General features: G+C 43.3%; 1 protein-coding gene across 4 annotated transcripts in view; it reads right to left on the bottom strand.

Annotated features, from left to right (window-relative positions):
• LOC117362971 (actin filament-associated protein 1-like 2) overlaps positions 1-22,073 on the bottom strand; it is a 76,824-nt gene that overhangs the window by 25,614 nt on the left and 29,137 nt on the right. For 2 of the 4 annotated variants that reach the window (XR_004539942.1, XM_033950064.1), the window contains exons 3-12: positions 16,643-16,732; positions 15,539-15,603; positions 10,249-10,315; positions 8,064-8,269; positions 7,644-7,820; positions 6,547-6,639; positions 5,342-5,481; positions 4,024-4,144; positions 690-885; positions 399-548 (exon numbers count right to left, since the gene is read on the bottom strand). Coding sequence is in view for 3 of the 4 variants with exons in the window: in XM_033950064.1 (XP_033805955.1) it covers positions 399-548; positions 690-885; positions 4,024-4,144; positions 5,342-5,481; positions 6,547-6,639; positions 7,644-7,820; positions 8,064-8,269; positions 10,249-10,315; positions 15,539-15,603; positions 16,643-16,732 (1,305 nt within the window). In the remaining variant the exon portion in view is untranslated. The remainder of the gene's footprint in view (positions 1-398; positions 549-689; positions 886-4,023; positions 4,145-5,341; positions 5,482-6,546; positions 6,640-7,643; positions 7,821-8,063; positions 8,270-10,248; positions 10,316-15,538; positions 15,604-16,642; positions 16,733-22,073) is intronic. The other 2 variants (XM_033950067.1, XM_033950065.1) reach the window with 2 other exon arrangements.

The following is a 22,073-nucleotide window of genomic DNA, read 5'->3' as shown; positions in this document are numbered from 1 at the left end:
CTCTGTGAGAACTGATTGGGGGAAATTTCATCTCCGATCCATGGCTAGTGGACTACGGGATACCACAGGGTTCGGTAATATTCTTGATCTTGTTAGGCAGGCTAAAGCGGGTGCCTGGGTGGGGAGTCAGGGCTTTAGCCCGCCTAATGCTACTTTGGCCATGCCTACTTTGGCATTCTGTGGCCTAAAGTGGCTACCTAGTTGCGATTCCGGTGCCTTTTATTTAGGTGTTGCTAGGTGCTTAAAACTTACCATTTTTTTTGCTGTTTTTAACAACATTTTTCAATTAACTAAGCCATCGGCAGTATGATTACCAACGCCTAAGTTTAGGCACTGGTTTTAGAATTTCCCCCACAGTGTCAATTATTGCACAATACTGCTGCCATATCTGGCCTTACCAATGGTCAGATCCAGCCTCTTCTTCATTTCTTTCCTTTCAAGCAGTGCCAGAGCCTTGTGGGACAACTGGAAGCCTTTCTCCTGTGACTGCACTGCCCCCTGAGTCTGGTAATTAGGCTGACACTCTCCGAGCCTCATTTTCAAAGCACCTGCAAAAGAGAGTCAAAGAAAAAACAAGGTCTCACAGCACTGATCCTCTCTGTTACTGCTGTAAAATTCAGTGGCAAAGGAAACAAGCCCACCCTTTTATATTCCCTTGATAAAGCCAACACAAATCTCTGTCAGTATACCTGGCTTCTGCCCTGCAGAACCTCCCTCTATTCCAGTACTTAATGCAGGATCAGTGGCTGGTATGTGGCACTCACTCAAGTTCTCTGTGGTATGGATTGGTCCACTTTTGTTACTAAGAAGTTCATAATGGTTGTCTAGAAATGCTGGTGGTGATTTTAGGGCGGAAATCTCCTGGTTTTCACTATTTAAGCTCTCCTGTCAAAAAAGGAATAAGAACATGAAGTCTTAAGTGTTTGTTAGTTCATTGTTGTTGCTTTATTTCCTGGTTATTTATGAGAAGCCTGGGTTAAGATCAAAACCTTCTTTTCAACTGTCAGAAGGAGACAATAGGAGGGTTCAGGGAACATTTTAAAAATAATATAACATGTCAATACACAAATTGCTAATCAAACCCTTTCCATATTGCTTTGTTTAGGTAGAGCAGATCTGAAGCAGGTGAGGGGGAAGTTCATTCTCAGGTGCTAAGCCAGCATAGGAAATGGCCTTTTTTTTTAACCTACTTTGGGGTTATCTTTGGGACAATTTTGCTTCCCTTATTGTGAAATGTTTGTAGATTTGGGAATAGCAAGTTTACAGTAACTTCTGTATGCAGACTCCAGCCACACAGCCTTCAGCTAGGGACCACACATTTATCATACCCAGTGATGGGCTTAAGCCTAGGCTAAGTGACCACATAGGTGGAAGGCCTGGCAGTTAGAAAGGCTGGACTATTTTTCACCTTATAGTTCATTCCTGGTTCTTTAACATTTGCCCTGTGGAATCTGGGAATCAGAGTCCAGCATTTTAGTGATGGTTTCTTTAATAGTGTTCACTGTCCTCACATTATCTATGCTTTTAGGGGATTTTAGCAAAATAGATGGAGGGAAGATAATTTAATAAATATATGGAATAATCAAATCATCAAAACTAACACCATTCAAAACTAAAATAAAAGCCATAATAGCATCTAATGTAATGAATCTAAATCAAAATAGCATGAATGTTCAAAATATAATTGAAATTAAATCCTTATTGAGTATTTGAAATTTAAAGAAAAATGTGGTGGACATTTCATAAATTATACAGACTTCAATCTTTGGAACCTCTTATGATATAAACCATTCCAAGTTCCTGCCTTGTATCTAATATAATAAAATGGTAAGCCGCGCATGCGCACTTCCTAAGCGTGCGTCCGTTTTCTGTGAGCTGCAGCTAGGAAGTGCGCATGCGCGACTCACCCCCTGCCCTCTCCGTCGCCTCCCGCCTCCAGCGGCGTGACAGTTTTCAAAGAGGCGCGGGATTCTTTCAACGCGGAACCACCAGCCGTTAAAGTTCCTGGCGCTGACTTCCGACGGTGGAGGAGAGGCAAGGTAGAAGAAGATTTCCGCTGCCCCCCCCTTCCCTTACCGCGACCCTGACTGGCGATTTCAGCAGCATGTCCAGCAGTCTTCACACGCTGCTTCGGGCTCTTCTACTGCCCTGATTTGCTCCAGACGTGCCAGAGTAAATCAGGCCAGTACAAGGACCCAAAGCAGCGTGTGAAGACTGCTGGACACGCTGCTTGAATTGCCATGTGTAGTCGGACCCGCGGGAAGGGAAGGGAAGGGGTGGGCGGCAGCAAAGGACTCGGGCCCGCGTTTGTAGTCGTGACTGTGGGAAGGGAAAGGGGGTAGAGGAAACAATAATGCTGATGCACAGGGAACTGGTGTGGGGGGAGGGAAATGGAAGGGGGAGGGAATGTTGCTTTGGACAGACAGACAGAGGGAGGAAGGGAGACAGAAAGACAAGAAGAAAGACACAGGGGCAGGTGCACAGGGAACTGGTATGGGGGGAGGGAAAGGTGCTGCTGGACAGAGAGAAGGGCTGCTGCTGCATAAGGAGAGCTGTGAAGGGGTGGTGGTGGACACAGGGGAGGTAAAAGGAAGGGAGAATGGACAGGGGGAGCAGGCAAGGGGTGGTGATGGACAGCCAAGGAAAAAGAAAGAAAGAAAGCGGCTAAGGAGAGAGAGAGAGAGAAAAAGAAATAAAGAGAGACACACACACATATATTCTAGCACCCGTTAATGTAACGGGCTATAAGACTAGTATTGTTATAATCATTTATGTCCACCACCTCCTACCAACAAGAAAATCTTTTAATTAATGTATTTTATTTTAATTACATTTAATGATTATGGCTGCTCAATTTATTAATAGCTGCATGTCCACCACATTTTTCTTTAAATTTTAAATACTCAATAAGGATTTAATTTCAATTATATTTTGAACATTCATGATAATATTTTGATTTAGATTCATTACATTAGATGCTATTATGGCTTTTATTTTAGTTTTGAATGGTGTTAGTGTTGATGATTTGATTATTCCATATATTTATTAAATTATCTTCCCTCCATCTATTTTGTTTACATGTATAGGGTTGATATATGGTTAAGGCCTTTCTACATAATATCTTCTAGGTAGGAGATTTTAGGGCAGAAACCTCCTGGTTTTTATTATCTAAGCTCTCCTGTCAAAAGAAAACAAGCAGACTCATGTACCAGTGTAGTAAGATGCGATTGTTAGGCAAAGATTAATGGATTTGTATTTGCTTTATGAGACAGATGGAAGGGTAGCATCCCTGACATGAAAGAGATTTGCTACAGACAATTCCCAAGTGGAAAGTTGCATGTCATAAGAACATAGCCTTACTGGGTCAGACCAATGGTCCTTCAAGCCCAGTTATCCCTTTTCACAGTGGCCAATCCAGGTCCCTAGTACCTGGCAAAAACCCAAGGAGTAGCAACATTCCATGCTACCGATCCAGGGCAAGCAGTGGCTTCCCCCATGTCTTTCTTAATAACAGACTATGGACTTTTCCTCCAAGAAATTGTCCAAACCTTTCTTAATTCAGCTACGCTATCCGCTGTTAACACAACCTGAGAAGTTTGGAGAAGAGAATGGGAAATCAGTATAGAGAAAAGTTTCAGAGAAATAGATTGCACAAGACCACATAAATGCATTTACATGTGAGCAATCTTTCTCTCTCTCAGGCTTTCTTTATAGTGACATTATCCCCCCCCACCCCCGCCGGTCTCCTCTACAGCTGTCTCACCAGACAAGCAATTTTCTACTTGGGAGCCCTCTCCTAATATATTTATATCTGAACATCAGAAGTGTAAATATGGCTCAGTATAGAACAAGAAACTAATACATAGTTCTCAGCAGGAAAGTACTATGAGTCCTGCATGGAGTATGTGGCGGATTTTTGAAGGTGTTATAGAGGACAGAGTGCAGCACCAGGAAGCCAAGAAAAAAGGAGGTGAAATGAGGAAATTTGTCACCCCTCCAAAACTCAATAATCCCTTTCCATACCGCAGAGTGGAAAATCTCAGCAGTAGTATAGATGAGATCAGGGTGGGATCCAGTATAGAGTTGCAAGGAAGAGTCATCCATATAAATATCAGGGTTTGGGATTTTATGAAACAGGAGCCCACTGAAAAAGAAACATTTCCATTACAACTACAGTTAGGACCAGTCCAAATGGGAAAAACTCTTCCCTGGTAATAGGCACTGAGCTACAGAGAGATACAACTGCTTCCACTCTCACAAAACTCCAAATGAACCCAGTTCCCCTGTCTGTCGCAGGCCCAGCTGTTCTAGTTATCAGACCCAGGGCTACAGACAAGTGCAGCTTTTCTACCTGTTACAAATACACAGCTGCAGACAGGTGGAACCCTCCCACTATCACACAAACTGTAGCTATAAATGCAAAAATCTCAGGCATTGCACTACAGACAAACCCAGTTGCTCAGGCATACAGCTGCAGATGGCTCCAACTCCTCCAGCTGTCACAAGAACACAGTTGCAGTTGGATCTTGCTTCTCCAGCTGTCACAAGCACACAGCTCTAGGCAGGCCCAGTTGCTCCAACTCTCACCAGTGCACACTAAAGACTGACACAGCTCCTCCATCTTGTCACAGACGCCCAGCTACAGACAAGTCATGCTCCAACTGTCACAGGTGCACATTTACAGACAGGATGAATGTTTCCAGCTGTCACAAGCACACAGCTCTAGGCAGGCCCAGCTGCTCCAACTCTCACCAGTGCACACTAAAGACTGACGCAGCTCCTCCATCTTGTCACAGACGCACAGCTACAGACAGATGCAAATCCCCCACCCACAGGCGCACAGGAATGGAGGAGCCCTATTCCTCAAACTGTCACAGGTGCACAGCTGCAGACTTCACTCCTCCATATGTCACAGGTACAATTATAGAAAGACCTTGGGCACAAATGCTACCACAATCACACTGCACAGCTACAAATGGGCTGCTTCCACTATCATAGGTCTCTTTTACGAAATGAAGCATGGAGGTTGAGCAATTCCACTGAGTAAATTGTATGATATGTTGATGAAATTTATACCTGTGTGTCTTATGACTGTTTGTAATGCTTATTGTGAATGTGGTATTGTAACCCATCTTGTTAAAGGGGGGGATATAACTCCCTCTCTGGTTATTCTAGTCCTCTAAATTTTCTCTTCATTTTGCCTCTTCCCTCCACTGGAGTTCCTTTCTACCCTAACTCTTGTTAACCGTGTCGAGCTTTACGAATGTAGAGATGATGCGGTATACAAACCTAAGGTTTAGATTAGATTAGATTAGATTAAATAAACCATTATATTCCTCACCTCACAAAGTCCGGGTCTGTGATGTCTCTATTCACTGCATCAGTCCTCGTGTATTTAGAGTCTGGGTTGGGGTTCGAGTGCCTGACACTCTGAACCTGTAACAGCTTTAGACAGCAATTCTTCTCTTCATCAGAGCTACTCTGTAGCACATAAGGAAAAAGGTTTTAAAAATCATAAAATAGGTGAAAGGGGAACAATTATCCCGTTCGATATACAATAGCAGCACATAGAGATTCACTGGGGCAATAAATTCACAGTTGAAACACTATGTAAACAGCCTAAATAAGGGCTCACGTAACCTTTAAATGGTAAAGTAAATTAGGACTTTATTTTTCTATGAGATTTCAGAATTCACCACTAACCATCTTTGGAGTACACGAGCCCTCTATAAACTGGAGTGTGAAAAAGATATGGCACTGGTGAAAAGGAGGTGAGAGCAGGATATGGGGAAATGTTTGGGACACTGGGAATTGTTGAACATCAAGGGGATACCGAAGCTGACTTCCAATCCAAGTAATCAGGAATGTTATTCTGGACTGTTACATAGAGCCTGTTTCACAAAGGTATATCTTTATAAGGCAATGGAGTGTCCTCTCCACTTTGTGTCAGATGTTGGGGACTGGATAGTACATTTTAGCACTGATTTTAGGAATGCCCTGCAATTCAAAGATTTTGGAAAAAGGTCACTCTTACATGACTGTTATTTTGGCCAAACAAATCGAGGGATCACTTGCACCACTATTACTGGACAGATCTGGGTCCTTTTGTGGTCATGACAAAGGGGGAACCTTGTTATTCAGGAAAATGAATCTTTTGGCAAGGAAATGCATCTTACAGTCTTGGACACAAACAACCTCTCCTGAATACTGGAAGTGGAGAGATCAATTACATTTGTTGGTTGTTTGGAGGAGAGATTGGCTTGTGGCTCTCCCAAATATAAATTGCAGATCTGGAATCCTTATGTTCAGTCGCTGACCCCACTTGGAAGAAGTCTCCTTTTAAACACCTTGTGAGTGTATTTGGAATTGTACTGTTTTGTAATACAAAAAAAATCATGAAATAGAACTATAGAAGCAGAGCTATGGAATGATGCACATAGATACTGTGCATCCTGCCTGGTGAACAGCAATTTCCCCACCCATTCTAGGGGTGGTGATACAGTACTTCAGCCCCACATCAGCAGGCCAGCTTTTCTTGTTTCTTACCCTATGTGAATTCTTCCTCCAGTCTGTGGTGGATGGTGCCAGGGAGTTATTTGAAGATGGAGTCTGTTGGAGAATGCCTCTCGCTTCTATCACCTGCCAAGTATATAGAACAGTTATACCTGTAAGCTGGTACTCAGGCAAAATATAGCATATGCCTGCCTCTAGGGGGTAACAGAATGTGACCGGGGAATGCTTATCTGAGTAGGGCCACTGTGTGGAGTGCCAAGCTGGGGAGGGAGCACCACCCTATCCTTTTGAGTTGGTCAGCCCTTTCACTAGGCAACATTTTGTCCAGCTCCTCTGCAGCAGAGGCTTTTTTATATGGATTAAACTAGAAATGTTTGGGAGGGATTAATAGTAGAAGCAACATCCCTGCAGTTCCTGAAGTTTGTCTCATGCAGTTACCCAGGACACATAGCTTGGTCACCTGTGCAATCCCAAGTCATCTGTGACCCTTAAGAAGTGAGGTTGTACACCCAGGGCCAGCTCAAGGATACACTTATGTTTATTAGATTGTTGATACACCATCTTTACATATCAAACCTTCAGCCATGCACCCCCCCCCCCCCAGGGGCTGTTCAAGGACCCTACCCCTACCCTTGTCCAGCATTATCCTTCCCTTCCCTACTCACCCCCTCCCCCATGTTCAGCATCTCCCTTTCCTTAACTCCCTAGGTGTCCAGCATTTCTCCTTCCCTAACTTCCCTCAGGTGTCTACAGAGCTAAGCCTTCAGCCATGTGCCTCCTCCAATTAACGTTTAAGCCCTTTGGCCCTCTCAAAAATTACAACCACCACAACACCACCCTTTGAAGAATAAGGATTATTTTGTAAAAAAAAGTTCCTATTTGAAAATGGCCTACCCTCCAGTACCTCCTGTAGTTTCTCTGAGTTTGTGTGGCTGTCTGGATCTGTTTTGCTTTGACTGCAGCTGCTCTTGGTCACTCTCCAGAAGCTGCTGCCTTAGGTACTGCCTAGTCTTGCCTAATGGTTGGGACAGCCCTGTGTACGTCTCTCCCTACCAGACTCCTGCACCTCCCCTTCAGGTTGAGTTTTCTAGGTAGCTTGTCTAGCTTGCCAGAATGAGACACCTCCAAACCTTCCTCCATTCTTCTGCTTGCTCTCGACTTTGGAAGCCTATCACCAGTGTCTCTGTGGTGGCTGTGATCTTCACTTTGTGCTGCACTTTCCTGCTACAGGTGGTTTTACAGGTCACACGACAACTGTGAAGATCAAGCTTGAGGAGTGGCTGTAGGTCTTTGGCAGATCTGTAACACTGCCGGTGGCAGAAAGGGAAGAACAGAGGAACTTTAGATCCTTAGAGATGTAAAATTATTCTAACAAGGTACTGACAAATGTAGAGGGAAGGGGGCATATCATACCCTAAAGCTAGAACTGGGGATGAGAGAAGGGACCATGCGGAAGTTGTTGCTCTCAGATGAGCACCCAGTATGAACATTCACACCAGCCCAGAACCAGTTTCTTCGAGAAGAAAGATAAACTGTTGCATCACACTCACCAGCAGAAGATGATCTCGCACAAAGAACAGCTGCTTGACCCACTGTCCCAGCCACATTTTTCTCCAGAGGAAGCCACAGAGTTGAGATTCAGAGTGTGTAGGCATGCTGATATGGGGTGTCAACTGGACATAGTGAGCCCAGTCTGTCATGCAGTCCTCCTCCTCGCCATACAACTTGTGGTGTCTGCTGTCTGTGTCTACATTCCCTGATGGCAGATGGACAGAAGAAACAGCACAAGAAGGCACCATATACTGTTCTCATTAATTCAGTTTGATCCCTCTCACCTAATCATTTCACTTCACTTTTATAGTTATATACTGTACCTACTTCAAATAATTTCCCTGTGCCTATTAATCTCACCCTGATACCATCCATTTTCATCCTCCCCTTAGTCTCAGCTCTGATCCCTCCTATCCTCAGTGTATCCCATTAACTCACCCTTGATCCCTCCTATTCTCACTGTCCATTAACCAAAACCCTGATCCCTTATACTTTGTCATTTCACTTCACGTTTATACATTAGCTATATACTGACTCACTTCAAAGAATTTCCCTGTCCCTATTAATACTATCCAAATCACTTTCATCTTCATTGTTCCCATTAACCCCACCCTGATTCCTCCCATTAACTGCACTCCTGACCCCTCCATTCTCATTGTTCCCATTAATCCCACTCACTTTCTCCTATTCTCATTCTACCATTAACCCCACCCCTGATCCTCACTGTCTCTATTAATCACACCGTAATCCATCCTCATCAGTCCCATTAATCTCACCCTGATCCATTCTCACTATCCCATTATCCCAGTACCTGATCCATTCCATCCTCATTGTTCCCATCTGACAGTTACCTATAGCAGGTGAAATTACTTGTTTGAGATGGGTCTATTTGTATTAATCTTTGAAGTGAAATTAACATACCTGTACTGGATGACATTACCAGTGCTGGGTGTACTTAAATATTTGGCATGGCGTTACATATACTGAATGACATTTACCTGTACTAATGTCTGGGCAAGGCCTGAACGAAAGTCAGCCCTAGAGTTCAGGATGGGAACCTTGACCTTCAGACCAGCAAGTGACCTGGAGCAAGCCAAGACCACAAAAGTAAAAACTATGTCAGATTGCATCCAGGGTCTCACCCACAGGCATCAAAGATTAGCTGGGGCTCAGTAAAAAGGATGTTCTGAGAATAGGAAGCTATTTGCAGCAGCCTGAAAGCTAACCAGCCCTTATGCTATCAGTCTCCTGTATGTAGACTCCCATGATGCCAGGTTTTGTTGCACTGGGTTTGCCTGTTACCTATTTTGACTCTAGTTCTAGGCTTGCATTTCTGGTGTACTTCGAGGTCTTTTCCTAGCCTTATGACCAGCTTGCTGAACCTAGTTTCAGAGCTACAGCCCTATTTCACTTCCAGCCTGTTGACTTCTGTTCTGTTTTTACTCCCATTCATTCTACCTGAAAGTTTAATCTCACTGTCTTTGTCTACCTGATCGCCAATTCTGTCTCAAGTGCTCTTCACCTCTTGCTGTTTGTAAGTTCTAGATATGAGCCTCTGTCTATCCCTAAGTCCTATGTAGCTGTTTCCTAGCCCAGTTTGAGTGCCCATTCCTGATTCTGGCAATCAGAAGGAGTTACCTACCTGACACAGTTACTTTGTTTGATGGATTGTCCTCTTTCAGACAGAGTAATCTGAATCAGATGGGGTGATCAGTGGCGTATTGAGGGTGGGAGGCGCCTGGGGCAGTGGCACCCTCATGCCCTCCTCTCTGCTCCCCTGCTCCTTCCGCACCAACCTCCTCTGTGCCCTCGAGTCACACTTGTGCCATCCCTATCCACCCCTGTACCTCTAAATCTCAAGTGTGAGCAACTTCTCAGCCTGCTGCTCACGCTGGCTTTCCCTCTAATGTCACTTCCTGGCTCTGCGACCCAGAAGTGATTTCAAAGGGAGCCAGGCCAGTGCGAGCAACAGGCTAGAATAGTTGCTCATGCTGACGATGATTTTAAAGAGGTACGATGGTGGGGAAGGGAGGGCTCAATCGTGGCTTAGGGAGGGTGGTTCGTTCCCTTGCCTCCCTCTTCCTATGCCACTGGGAGTTACTATGTTGGATGGATTTTATCTGTACTGAAAAGTGTCTAGCTGCACTAAGTGGAGTTTACCTGTCTTGTGATGTATGATAGTACCTGTGCTAGATTGTGCCGAGGGATTGACAGGTCCTGTCTCTTCATAAGATTCTTCCACTGCCTGCTCCTAGAGGTAAAAACATAATATTTGGTTTCTTGGGTAGATGCTAGGCCAGGCTAGGTTAGTATGGGCTGCCTTCAGCTGGGCTTACAGTAGTTAAAAAGTTGATCTTGATTTTAGAAATTGGACTGGGCTGAGCTGTGCTGGAATTGAACTAAGCTAAATGTACTGAGCTAGACTACACTGGGTTGGGCTGTGTCATACAAAGCTGAACTGGGTTCCCCTCATAAGAGTTTTTAAGAGTTTTTCAGATTTGGCTTATTGCCCTGTAGACCTCACAAATCTTAACTCTAGTTTGTTCATTTATTTAGGGGTTGATATTCAGAAATGGCTCCTGCTAATTTTCCAATACTTCACCCAACCTCCACAGTATCCAACATCCCTCTCCACAAAATTACAAGTAATGGCTCTGGTAAGCACTGAAGGGTGTGTTAAGGTGGAAGGTATTAGGAGTTTGGGTTGAGTTTGTTTAGTAAGATATAAAGTACTGAAAGCTTTTTTTAAATATTTTACAGGGGGATCCTTGATAAAGTAAATTGTTGCGAAACATGTCGGATCATGTAACCCAGTAGCATACTAAGCTAAGTATACAATTTATTTGAATATGTTTAAATAGAATAATCTCAAGGAAACTTCTAAAACTTCTAAAAAGATTAAGGTGAATAAAAAAGTTAAAAAGTTTTTTAAAAAAAAGTTTACCTAAATAACTGCAATAAAAGAATGTGGGCCAATGAGGAATAAAAACACTGGTATCCCTACCTCTATTGAACATTATTAAGGGTGGAGGAGGTGTACCTGAGACCACATTTTGCCAGATTTGAGATATATGAGAGCATGTGGAACAACTTGTAATTTTGTGGAGAGGGATGTTGGATCCTGTGGAGGCTGGGTGAAGTATTGGAGACTTGTGTTGTATAACTCCCAACCATTAATGAAACAGAGTTAAATAGTGCCATCTTTAGTGTGAATGCATCCTGCTAATTTTCAGCATTACTTAATCAGTGCTGAACTAAAAACCGGCTTTTTGGGGGGCATTCTGAGAGTGAGCACTTAGCTGGTTACATGCTGATATTCAGAACTTAACCGGCCAAGTTAACCGCATAAAATTAATTTTATTTATTTATTTTAAAAAAACTTCTAGCCTGCTTAAATCCTAAGTGGGTTACAAAATCACATACACAAAATACAGATAACATATAAAATACAAATAAACATAATAAAACATTGAATTTCCGGTTTAGGTTTGGCCTGCTGAGATATGGCTAAGTCCTAAAGGCCAAAGATAGACCTTTTTAGGCAGGTCTCTGGCCGCTGAATATCAGCAGTCAGCTATGTGACATTTAGCCAGCTGGGAAGCAATCGTGGCCAGCTAAATAGCGCTGAATTTCGGTCCTATTGTACCTAAATTGCTTAGCATGCAACTGTCAGGGGGTGTACACATGGATGTGTCACGGGCTTGTTGCCAAGCAATGCATGGAACTTAAAAAATACTATCAATTACATGCATTGCATGGTGCATTTGGGGGTGCCCACTTCTGCCAGACGTTGACCTGTCATAGATAGGTTCATCTGATTTCTGGTGTGCCAGTGCAGCTATGCAGCAATATTCTATAATGCATTATAAAATTGGCACTAATTAAGCCCCTTTGTGACACTAAAATGTTTTAATTTATAGAATTTCCATAATAGTATCCAAGAAATTGGAAATGGTACCTTCTCCCCTTGTAGCTAGAAATGAGCTTGCAAAGATAACTGGTATTTGGTACCTCAAAAAAGAATGAAAAATGGAGATGATACCACTACAAGGCAGGGGAAAAGAGATAGCTTCCACTAGACTTGATGTACCACCTTTCTGTGGTTATAATCAAAGCACTTTACACATAGGGCAGTGGAGGGTTAAGTGACTTGCCCAGAGTCACAAGGAGTTGCAGTGGGAATTGAACCCAGTTTTCCAGGTTCTCAGGATGCTGCCCAAACCATTAGGCTACTCCTCCACTCCAAGGAGACAGGAAATAGACTCCACTGTACTTGGGTGCATTTAAAGCAGTTCTCACTCCAGTCCTTGGGACACACCCTGTCAGTCAGGTTTTCAGGATACCCACCATGAATATGCAAGAGAGAAATCTGCATGCACTGCCTCCATTATATGCAAATCTCATGCATATTCATTGTGGATGTCCTATAAACCTGATTGAGTGTATCCCGAGGGCTGGATTGAGAAGCCCTGTTCTAGAGGGACATTTGTTGTTTGGATGGAGTCCAAGAATGGAGCGAGGGGAGTGAGTGTGTATAAGGAGGGCTGGAGCTATCTGGTGCTGTTCTTTCTCCATGGGCAATTCTTCCCTTTCTCAGACCTCTTTGCCTGTATCTGGATTGTTCCTTCTTTCCCACAGCATTGATTGACTGCCAGTCCAAGATGAGCTCATGGGAAAGCCATCTGCCCAGGCACAGATTCCAGTGTTTGTCTTTTAGGGAATTCAAACTGCAATGATTTTGGTTTGTTGTGACAGAGAAAAAGAGGAAAGGGGTAGGAAAGTAGGGATTGAGATGAATGGAAGGGCTATGAAATATCAGTATGGTTGCAGGGAAAAAGAGTGTAGGCAATGAATGAGGAAACATCTAACATATGATAGGAGACAGCAGGAGACATAGGTAGAGGTGGAGCCCTGCATGGGTGGACGTGTTAGGTCACTGGATGGAATAAAGGATTATATTGTATTAGGAATAAATCTAGGGATAGAGAGAGAACTGAAAGAAATGAGGGTATCACTGAGCCTTGCCTTGTTGGATATTTGATTGTTGTGCACCTGGGGATGTGGAGGGAAGGAAAGAATAGAAATAAGAAGAGGAGGAGAAATATTAAAAATATCCCACCTACATAGGCAACATCTATGTGCTAATTTTCTTTTATTAGACTGATATATTGCCGGGAGGGTCATCTATGTGGTTTACAATATCAAAAATGGTGGAAGAAAATTTAGAGAAGATAATGTAAAGAGGACGGAGGGTGTACGAGGGGTAATAGTGGGAAAGAGAGAGGGCCAAAGATTTGTGTGAAGATGTGATTTTTAAGAAAGAGAGACTAGTAGGTTGATTTCCAATATGAAGGGGAAGTTCATTCCAGAGTTTAGGACCCAGGTTTTGGACATCTGTGTTACATGAGGTTGTGAGATGCAGAACGACAGGGAACATAGTGTTAGAAAATTATTATCAGTGGACCTGAGGCAACTTAGGGGAGTGTAGAGAATTTATTATTAGGATTTATTTACTGCTTTTTTGAAGGAATTCACTCAAAGACAGTGTGCAGCAAGAATAAGTCAAACATAAGCAAATTTCAATCAAACTATAACACAGTAAGCTACATTATAATGTCAACACAATACATGGTAAAAACATTTTAATAGACAGCATAGGGTGTAAGCAAAGATGGAGCATATACCGTAGATAGATAAGAGTTGCAGGAATAAGGGGACAAATTTAAAGAAGTTGCATATAAGGTTAGCATGGTGCTGGAGAATTCTTAGCTAGGGTAGGAATGGATAAACATGTCCTGCTATAGTATGTGTAGCCAGTGTTCTCAGTGGAGGAGAGGGATAACGTGGTTAAATCAACTGAAAGGCACTATTCATGAAAGTGGCAGTAGGCTCAATGATACTGTAGAATGGTGGCTAAATGTGATAAAATCTTCTCCTCCTAAACAATCATAATGAATAGAAAATATGGACAAGGAGGTAAGATAGAGGGAAGGGAAGAGAAAGGAGAGGAGGAGGAAGAAGAGAAAATGAAAATGGGGCAGGGAAAAACATTAGAGCATTAATAAAAAGAGGGAATCCCAAAGACTGAGACATCATTTGAAAATAGATCTCAAAAGGGTTGAGGCATGGGGATAAACATGTCCTGCTATAGTATGTGTAGCCATTTTCTATTTATAAACATTTATTAACACAGCTACAATACTACTTTATCCTAAAGCAAAAAAATAAAAGAAATAGAAAACATGTTTTCTACCTTTGTTGTTTGGTTTCTGTTTTCCTCATCTTCTCATCATTCTCTTTCTTCCATCCACTGTCTGCCCTCTCTCTGCTCTTTGGCATCTGCTCTCTTTCTATGCCTCTTCCAAAAACTGTCTGTCTCTCCCTCCCCCACATTGGTCTGGCATCCATCTTTTTCCCTCCACTCCTCCCATGGTGGGACATCTGTCTTCTTCCCTTCCATCTCTCCCTCCCTCCTCCCCCCTCTGTCTCCTCCTTTCCTTCCCTCAGATCTTGTATCTGTATCCTTACTCATTTCCTCCCCCCAGATCTGATATCTGTCTCTTCCCCTTCCCCCCATGCTCTGGCATCTCTCTCTCCTCTCCCCCTTCCTTTTCTTCCCTGGTCTTCCTTCTCAATTTATGTTCTGCCTGTCTAGATTAAATTCATTCTTACTATCCAGTCCTCAATTTCCCTCTTTTCAATGTGTCTACCTACAGTTTGCCACCTAACTCTATCCTCTTTCCCCCAATCCAGCATGTGCCCTTTTTTTTTTTTTCTCCTCCCCACTTCCAGTGTTTGCCCCCCTCTTTCTCTACACAATAAATCTAAAGTGCCACTGAACTTCTTCCCCTTGTTGGGCCATTTCCCTTCCTTCCCCTCACCTTCACGGATGCTTTTCCAAACCAAAGATTTTTTTCTCTCAGAGGGGTCCTGACGTGGTAGCCATTCTCACTAGTTGCAAGCAGGTGCCCTGAAGCTTCTCCTCTGACACAATCCAACAGAAACAGGAAGTTACATCAGAGGAGAAGCTTCAGGGCACCTGCTTGCAACTAGTGAGAACAGCTGCCACATCAGGGCCCCTCTGAGATAGAAAACTTTGGTTTGGAAAAGTGCCGCGGAGGTAAGGGGAAGGGAGGGAGATGCCCCAAGAAAGGGAAGAGATGCCTGCACCGCGAGGCCTAGGGAAGCTGCCCTGTTTGCCTTTCCCTATCGTCAGCCCTGCCTGTCTCAGTCACACAGCTAGGGGTAGCTGTATTCATAGAGAGCAGCTTCTCCCTGTCAGTCACATAGGGGTGTTAGTAGAAAGTTAATCTCTCTGTCAGTCAGGGGAATAGTAGAGAACTTCCCCTCCCCATCATATCACACAGAGGTGTCAGTAGAAAGCTACCCTTCCTGTCACAGTCACATAGAGGTGTCAGTAGAGAGATACCCCGTGTGGTTGGAGGTGGTACTGATACCTCACATGGCTTCTTACTTCTTTCTGTAGTTTCCCTGATGATAATGGGAAAGTGCACTCGAGACTCTCCATTGTCTTTGCTCCTGCAGAAAAAGAGTAGTTGTTGGAGCCAATAGCTTGCAACAGAATTTAGCCTTGACAAAGAAGCTGGAAATTGTACTGGACCAAGACATTGAATATGAACCTTTGATGAATCCTTGTCTTCTCTGGTAGGGATGTGTATACTCTTCCAGTACATAAGAACATAAGAATAGCCTTACAGGGTCAGACCAATGGTCCATCAAGCCCAGTAGCCCATACCTGGCCAAAACCCAAGGAGTAGCAATATTCCATGCTACTGATCCAGCTATGCTATCCGCTCTTACCGCAACCTCTGACAATGTGTTCCAGAGCTTAACTATTCTCTGAGTGAAAAAAAATTTCCTCCTATTGGTTTTAAAAGTATTTCCCTGTAACTTCATCGAGTGTCCCCTAGTCTTTATAATTTTTGACGAAGTGAAAAATCGTTCCACTTGTACTAGGAATTAGAGAATGACACGGGGACAAATTTTTCCCAGTCCCCACGGGAACTCATTTTCCTGTCTCTGCCCCATTCATGCAAGCTCTGTCCTTATCTGCACAAGCCTCAAACACTTTAAAATCATAAGTGTTTGAGGTTTGTGCGGTTAAGGCAGAGCTTACAGGAATGGGGCAGGGGCAGTGACAAAACTCATGGGGATGGGATGTGGAAATTCTCTACTTACTAGGAATGTGAGCAACTTATTCTACCCCAGCTCTCCATGGAAAGAAATACCCTTTCCTGCAGTTTGCCCAAGGATGAAATACTCTCCCTCCCCCCTCAGCTTCCTATGGATAGTATTACTGATGAGTTTGATGGTGCAGAGTAAGGTGAATGTCCTGCCCCCCCCCCCCCCCCCCCCCCACACACACACAGAGGATATAAATACATTGTCACACTTCTGCTCACTCTTTTCCCCTATTTCTTCCCTATCAGCATTAGGCATAAGTCCAGGCCTGAATTAAAGGCTGAACCTACAACTCATGATCTGATTTTTTTTCTTCAGTACCATCCTGGCTCAGCAGCTGATACAGATCCTTAAGCAGCATCCACAGCCTGCTCACCATTGTGTGGGATGGTGGCAGTATCATTCCAGCTGCTGCATCCAGATGTGCTGTTGATGCAGCTCATTGTCATGTATTCAGCATTGTCAGCTAAAGAAAGAAGAGAAGCAGAGAGAAGGCTCCATGAGATACAATGGAACAAAGCAACAAAGTATCATCTGCCAGCTTCATGCAGGGCATGAGCGTGATAACCAAAAATGTCACACATTCTTCCCATAGCCCTTCCCTTCATTTTGCTGTCACCACCACTAAGGTGTTTTGAATGAGCATTGCTAGGTCAACAGACAATAAAGAACTAGAAATCCCAGAAGGCTCTGCAAATGACATGTAAATACAACATCTGATATTCCAAAGAGGGTCACAACAAGCTCCAGATCATAAGGGCAGTGGCACAGCAAAGAAAGTTGATGCCTGGGGCGATGGCACCCAGCATTACCAAGCCATATGCCCCCCCCCCCCCACTCTTCCCCATCTCATGAGCACCACCCCCTGCATACCCCTTGAAATGTTCGTGGGTGTGAACAGCATCATCCACCTGTTGCTCGTGCTGGCTTTGACTCTGCTGATGTCACGTCCTGATCCCGTTACCAGGAAGTGATGTCAGAAGGGTGCTGAGGCCGGCATAAGTAGAAGATGCTGCTTGTGCCAGCAAACATTCTAACAGGTATGTAGAGAGGAGGAGAGGTGTCAACCCCCCCTCCCACCCCAATTACTACACCACTGCATAAGGAACAAATTAAACAAGTCCTAGTTAATATAGTAACATAATAAATGACAGAAGATAAAGACACAAACATAAGAACATAAGAATTGCCGCTGCTGGGTCTATCGTGCCCAGCAGTCCGCTCACACGGCGGCCCTTAGGTCAAAAACCAGTGCCCTAACTGAGTCTAGCCTTACCTGGTTCAGTAGGAACTTGTACTCCCTTTTTATTCAATGGTCATCCAACAGTCCCTACCACTTCCTTTGCGGGTCATTTCCCCTTAATATATTGAAAGAACGGCTTGAAGTTTTTTGCCTCCTTGCTATTTTTTCTTCGTAGTCTCTTTTGGCCCCTCTTACCACCTTATGGCATCTTATTTGATGTTGTTTGTGTTTTTCCAGTTTTCATCTGTTTTTGATCTTTTCCATTCCTTAAACAAAGTCTTCTTGTCTCTGATCACTTCCTTCACTTCACTTCACCTCTACAGTGAGCCATGCCGGTTCCTTGTTCTTTTTCCTCTTGGATCCCTTGTTGATATGCAGTATATATAGATTTTGTGCCTCAGTGACTGTGTCCTTAAAAAGGGGCCCTGCTTGCTCTAGCGTTTTTACAGTACTTATCCTCTTCTTAATCTTCTTCCCCACCATGAGTCTCCTCCCTTCGTAATTCCCTTTTCGGAAGTTCAGTGCCGTGGCCGTCGTTCTGGATCAATGTTTCGCCTCCATGTCCAGGATAGAAACATAGAAACATAGAAAGATGACGGCAGAAAAGGGCTACAGCCCACCAAGTCTGCCCACTCTACTGATCAAATTGTGATCACTGCTTCCCAGCTTCCCTTCTACTTCTACACCTTGCGCCGATCCTCATAGTCCATTTAGAATTAAGTCCAGAATTGCATTTCCTCTCATATTTTCCTTGACAAGTTGTTCCAGGAAGCAATCGCCTACAGCATCCAGAAAATTGGTCTCCCTACTGCAACCTTACCCGCTCTTTAAATTATTGTTTAATTTAAATTTTCCTTTTTCTTTGCTATTTCTGGGCCAGAACCCAAAGCTCTGCCCGGTATTGCGCTTAGGTTCCATCTACTGAAGTCTCCGTCAAAGCTCACTCCTGCCCCTCTAAAACATCCCAGCCATCAAAGCTCACCCCAGCCCATCCTCAACCAAATGGCAATATACGGACACAGACCGTACAAGTCTGCCCAGTATTGGCCTTAGTTCTTCAATATATACCATTATTTTCTGATTTGAGATCCTCTGTGTTAAGCCCACACTTTTTTTTTAACTCTGTCACCATTTTCCTCTCCACCACCTCCCTCAGGAGCACATTCCAGACATCAACCACCGTCTCCATAAAGAAGAATTTCCTTACATTACTCGAGTCTGCCACCCCTCAACCTCAAATTATGCCCTCTGTTTTTTTATCATTTTCCTTTCTCTAGAAAAGATTTTGTTCTATGTTAATACCTTTCAAGTATTTGAACGCCTGAATCATATCTCCCCTGTCCCTCCTTTCCTCTAGGGCAGGGGTGTCCAATGTCGGTCCTCGAGGGCCGCAATCCAGTCGGGTTTTCAGGATTTCCCCAATGAATATGCATGAGATCTATGTGCATGCACTGCTTTCAATGCATATTCATTGGGGAAATCCTGAAAACCCGACTGGATTGCGGCCCTCGAGGACCGACATTGGACACCCCTGCTCTAGGGCAGGAGTGTCAAAGTCCCTCCTTGAGGGCCGCAATCCAGTCGGGTTTTCAGGATTTCCCCAATGAATATGCATGACATCTATTTGCATGCACTGCTTTCATTGTAGGCTAATAGATCTCATGCATATTCATTGGGGAAATCCTGAAAACCCGACTGGATTGCGGCCCTCGAGGACCGACTTTGACACCTGTGCTCTAGGGCAGTGATTCCCAACCCTGTCCTGGAGGAACACCAGGCCAATCGGGTTTTCAGGCTAGCCCTAATGAATATGCATGAGAGAGATTTGCATATGATGGAAGTGATAGGCATGCAAATTTGCTTCATGCATATTCATTAGGGCTAGCCTGAAAACCCAATTGGCCTGGTGTTCCTCCAGGACAGGGTTGGGAACCACTGCTCTAGGGTATACATATTGTGACAGGGAAGCTCCTGGCACCAGTTTAAACCCAGTTTTAAACCCTGCCATGCAAAGGGCTGCCCCTATTCCTAAGCCCAGGAAGCTGCCCATTAACTCTGTTCCTATTGTAAAGAGCCAACAGGCAGGGCAAGGCAGAGAGAGAAAGGCAGATACCACAATATCTGATTTAATCCCTGTTCAATATTTTTTATTAAGTTTTATGAAAAGATACAGTCCAAATATATATTCAGATATATGTAAGACACTGGGATCTCGAAACTAATAACATTTAGTGTAACACAGCAGTAACTACAATCAATTGTAATTAGGTTTGAAATCTTCTAAGAGAACCAAAGTACTTGGACTGCTTATAAGAAAACAGTAAAGAAAGAAAGAAGGAGAGAGAAGAGAAAGTAAAGAGAAGAAGAGAAAGAGAGAGAGAAAGAGAAAGAGAGAAAGACAGGAGTGTCTATGAAACAGAACTAACATAGGAGTCTAAGAATTTCCAAGGCGAGTTGCATAGTGTCATGTTCATGGATAGTCGAGCAATATTTTTCTTCTCATAAGCATATGATTCAAATTTATGATACATGCACAAAGATTTCCACCAAAAAGTATAATCCAATAATGAAGAGGATTTCCAATTCTTTAATATATGCATAAGGGCAGTCACAAACATAGTGTCAATAAGTTTAGGAGGACAATTCGAAAGAATAAAGCAGGGGTGCTGAGATCTGAGAATTATAATATCCAAGGTAAGTTCATCCGAACAGTTAGTAACATGTTTTATAGTGTCCCAAATGCGAGACCAGAAGGAGCGAACTGGAGTACAGTGGAAGAGCATATGATCAAGGGTTCCGGCCTCCTTCATACAATTCCAGCATATAGAGTCTTGTTTAAGTTTGGCTTTCCACATCCGAAAAGGAGTCCATACCGCATTCCACATGACGAAGAACATTGATTGTGAAACTCTGGAGGATAAGAGAGGACGATTTGTCGAGGACCAAAAAAGATCCCAGTCAACATCAGTAAGAGGGGTTGTTAGTATGGATTCCCAGTGTTTCATGGAATGAGGAGAAAAAATAAAGGAGTTGTCCCTTAGTATGCTGTAAAATAAAGAGATTGCTTTGCCTTTCGATATAGCCAGTAAAGACCAATGGCGTATAGTGTGAATGGATGACTCAAAGTCAAATCGTAGGGACTGAGAAGATATTGCTTCAGTGAGGGAAAGCCATTGAGAAAATGTGGAAGGTGGTAATAAGTATGTAGAGCAGAGTGTGTTGAAAGGAACAATAGAGGTATGAGTAGTTATTTGATGAGGAAACCACAGCCCAGCCCGCTGCCATCTTTTCCATGAAAGTGATTTTCCATTGTGTTGGAGTTTGGGGTTGTTCCAAATAGACACAAATGGGCTATCTTTGATTGAAATTTCTGCTATCGCATCTAATAGATGAAGGGCATGCTGCGTCGCACTCAACAGAGAGTATCTTCTCAGGTGTCTAGGGATTGGAATTGTTGCCATACAAGAGACATGTAGTGGTGTACATATAAATCGTTCTATCTCAAACCAAGCTGGAGGGTCCTGGGAACAGGGGTCCGTGATCCAATAAGCTCCATATTTGGCCATTGATGCAATATAATAAAAGTAGAAATCTGGTAAATTTAAACCGCCATTAACTTTGGAGGCTTTCAATTTGGCAAGAGCAATTCGAGGCTTTTTCTTATTCCAAACAAATTCAGAAATTTTTTTATCCAGCCAATGAAAAAATGTTTTCTTACATAAAGATGGGAGCATTGAGAGGATATAGTTTATTTGGGGGGCAAGAGTCATTTTGATGGAAGCAATCCTGCCCCACCAAGATAAATACAGTGGAGACCAACGAGATATTGTGTTCAGGACTATGTTTTTGATTTTAGACAGGTTAAGATCTTGAGCGTGAATTGGATCTTTATGTATCAAGACACCTAGGTATTTCACAGCCCCATACGACCATGGGAAAGAAAATTGAGTGAGGTCTGAGGGAGAGATATGGTCATTAAGGGGGAAAATCTCCGATTTTTCCCAATTAACTGAGTATCCAGAAAGCAAGGAGTATTGAGAGACAATGTTAACGAAAGCTGGAAGGGAATTAGTAGGATCTTGGATAAAGAGAAGAACATCATCAGCATATGCCGCTAATTTAATCTGTCTAGAGGAAGTGGAAATGCCTTTAATTGAGGGACATTGACGAATGGCCGAAAGGAGAGGTTCTAGAGCTATGTTGAATAATAAGGGGGAGAGTGGACAGCCTTGGCGAGTGCCCCTGTGAAGTGAAAATTTGTTGGAAAGAGAATTATTAATCAAGATTCGAGCTGTGGGTTGTTTGTACAGGGTTTCAACCCATTTTATAAAGAATGAACCAAAGTTATACCATTTCAGGATTCAGAAAAGAAAGAGCCATTCGACGCGATCGAAAGCCTTTTCAGCATCAACAGCCAGGCCGATTACAGGATCTGAAAGAGTTTTAGCATGGGCATTAACATGATGGAAGAGGCGTAAGTTGTCACCTATGTATCTGTGTTTAATAAATCCTACTTGATCTTTGTGAATGAGAGAGGGGATCACTCTATTGAGTCTCAGAGAAA

The sequence above is a fragment of the Geotrypetes seraphini genome, chromosome 6, assembly GCF_902459505.1.
Source record: "Geotrypetes seraphini chromosome 6, aGeoSer1.1, whole genome shotgun sequence".
NCBI classification, from domain to species: Eukaryota; Metazoa; Chordata; class Amphibia; order Gymnophiona; family Dermophiidae; genus Geotrypetes; species Geotrypetes seraphini.
Note: the sequence above shows the minus strand (reverse complement) of the source record. Positions and strands in the feature narration are given on the sequence as shown.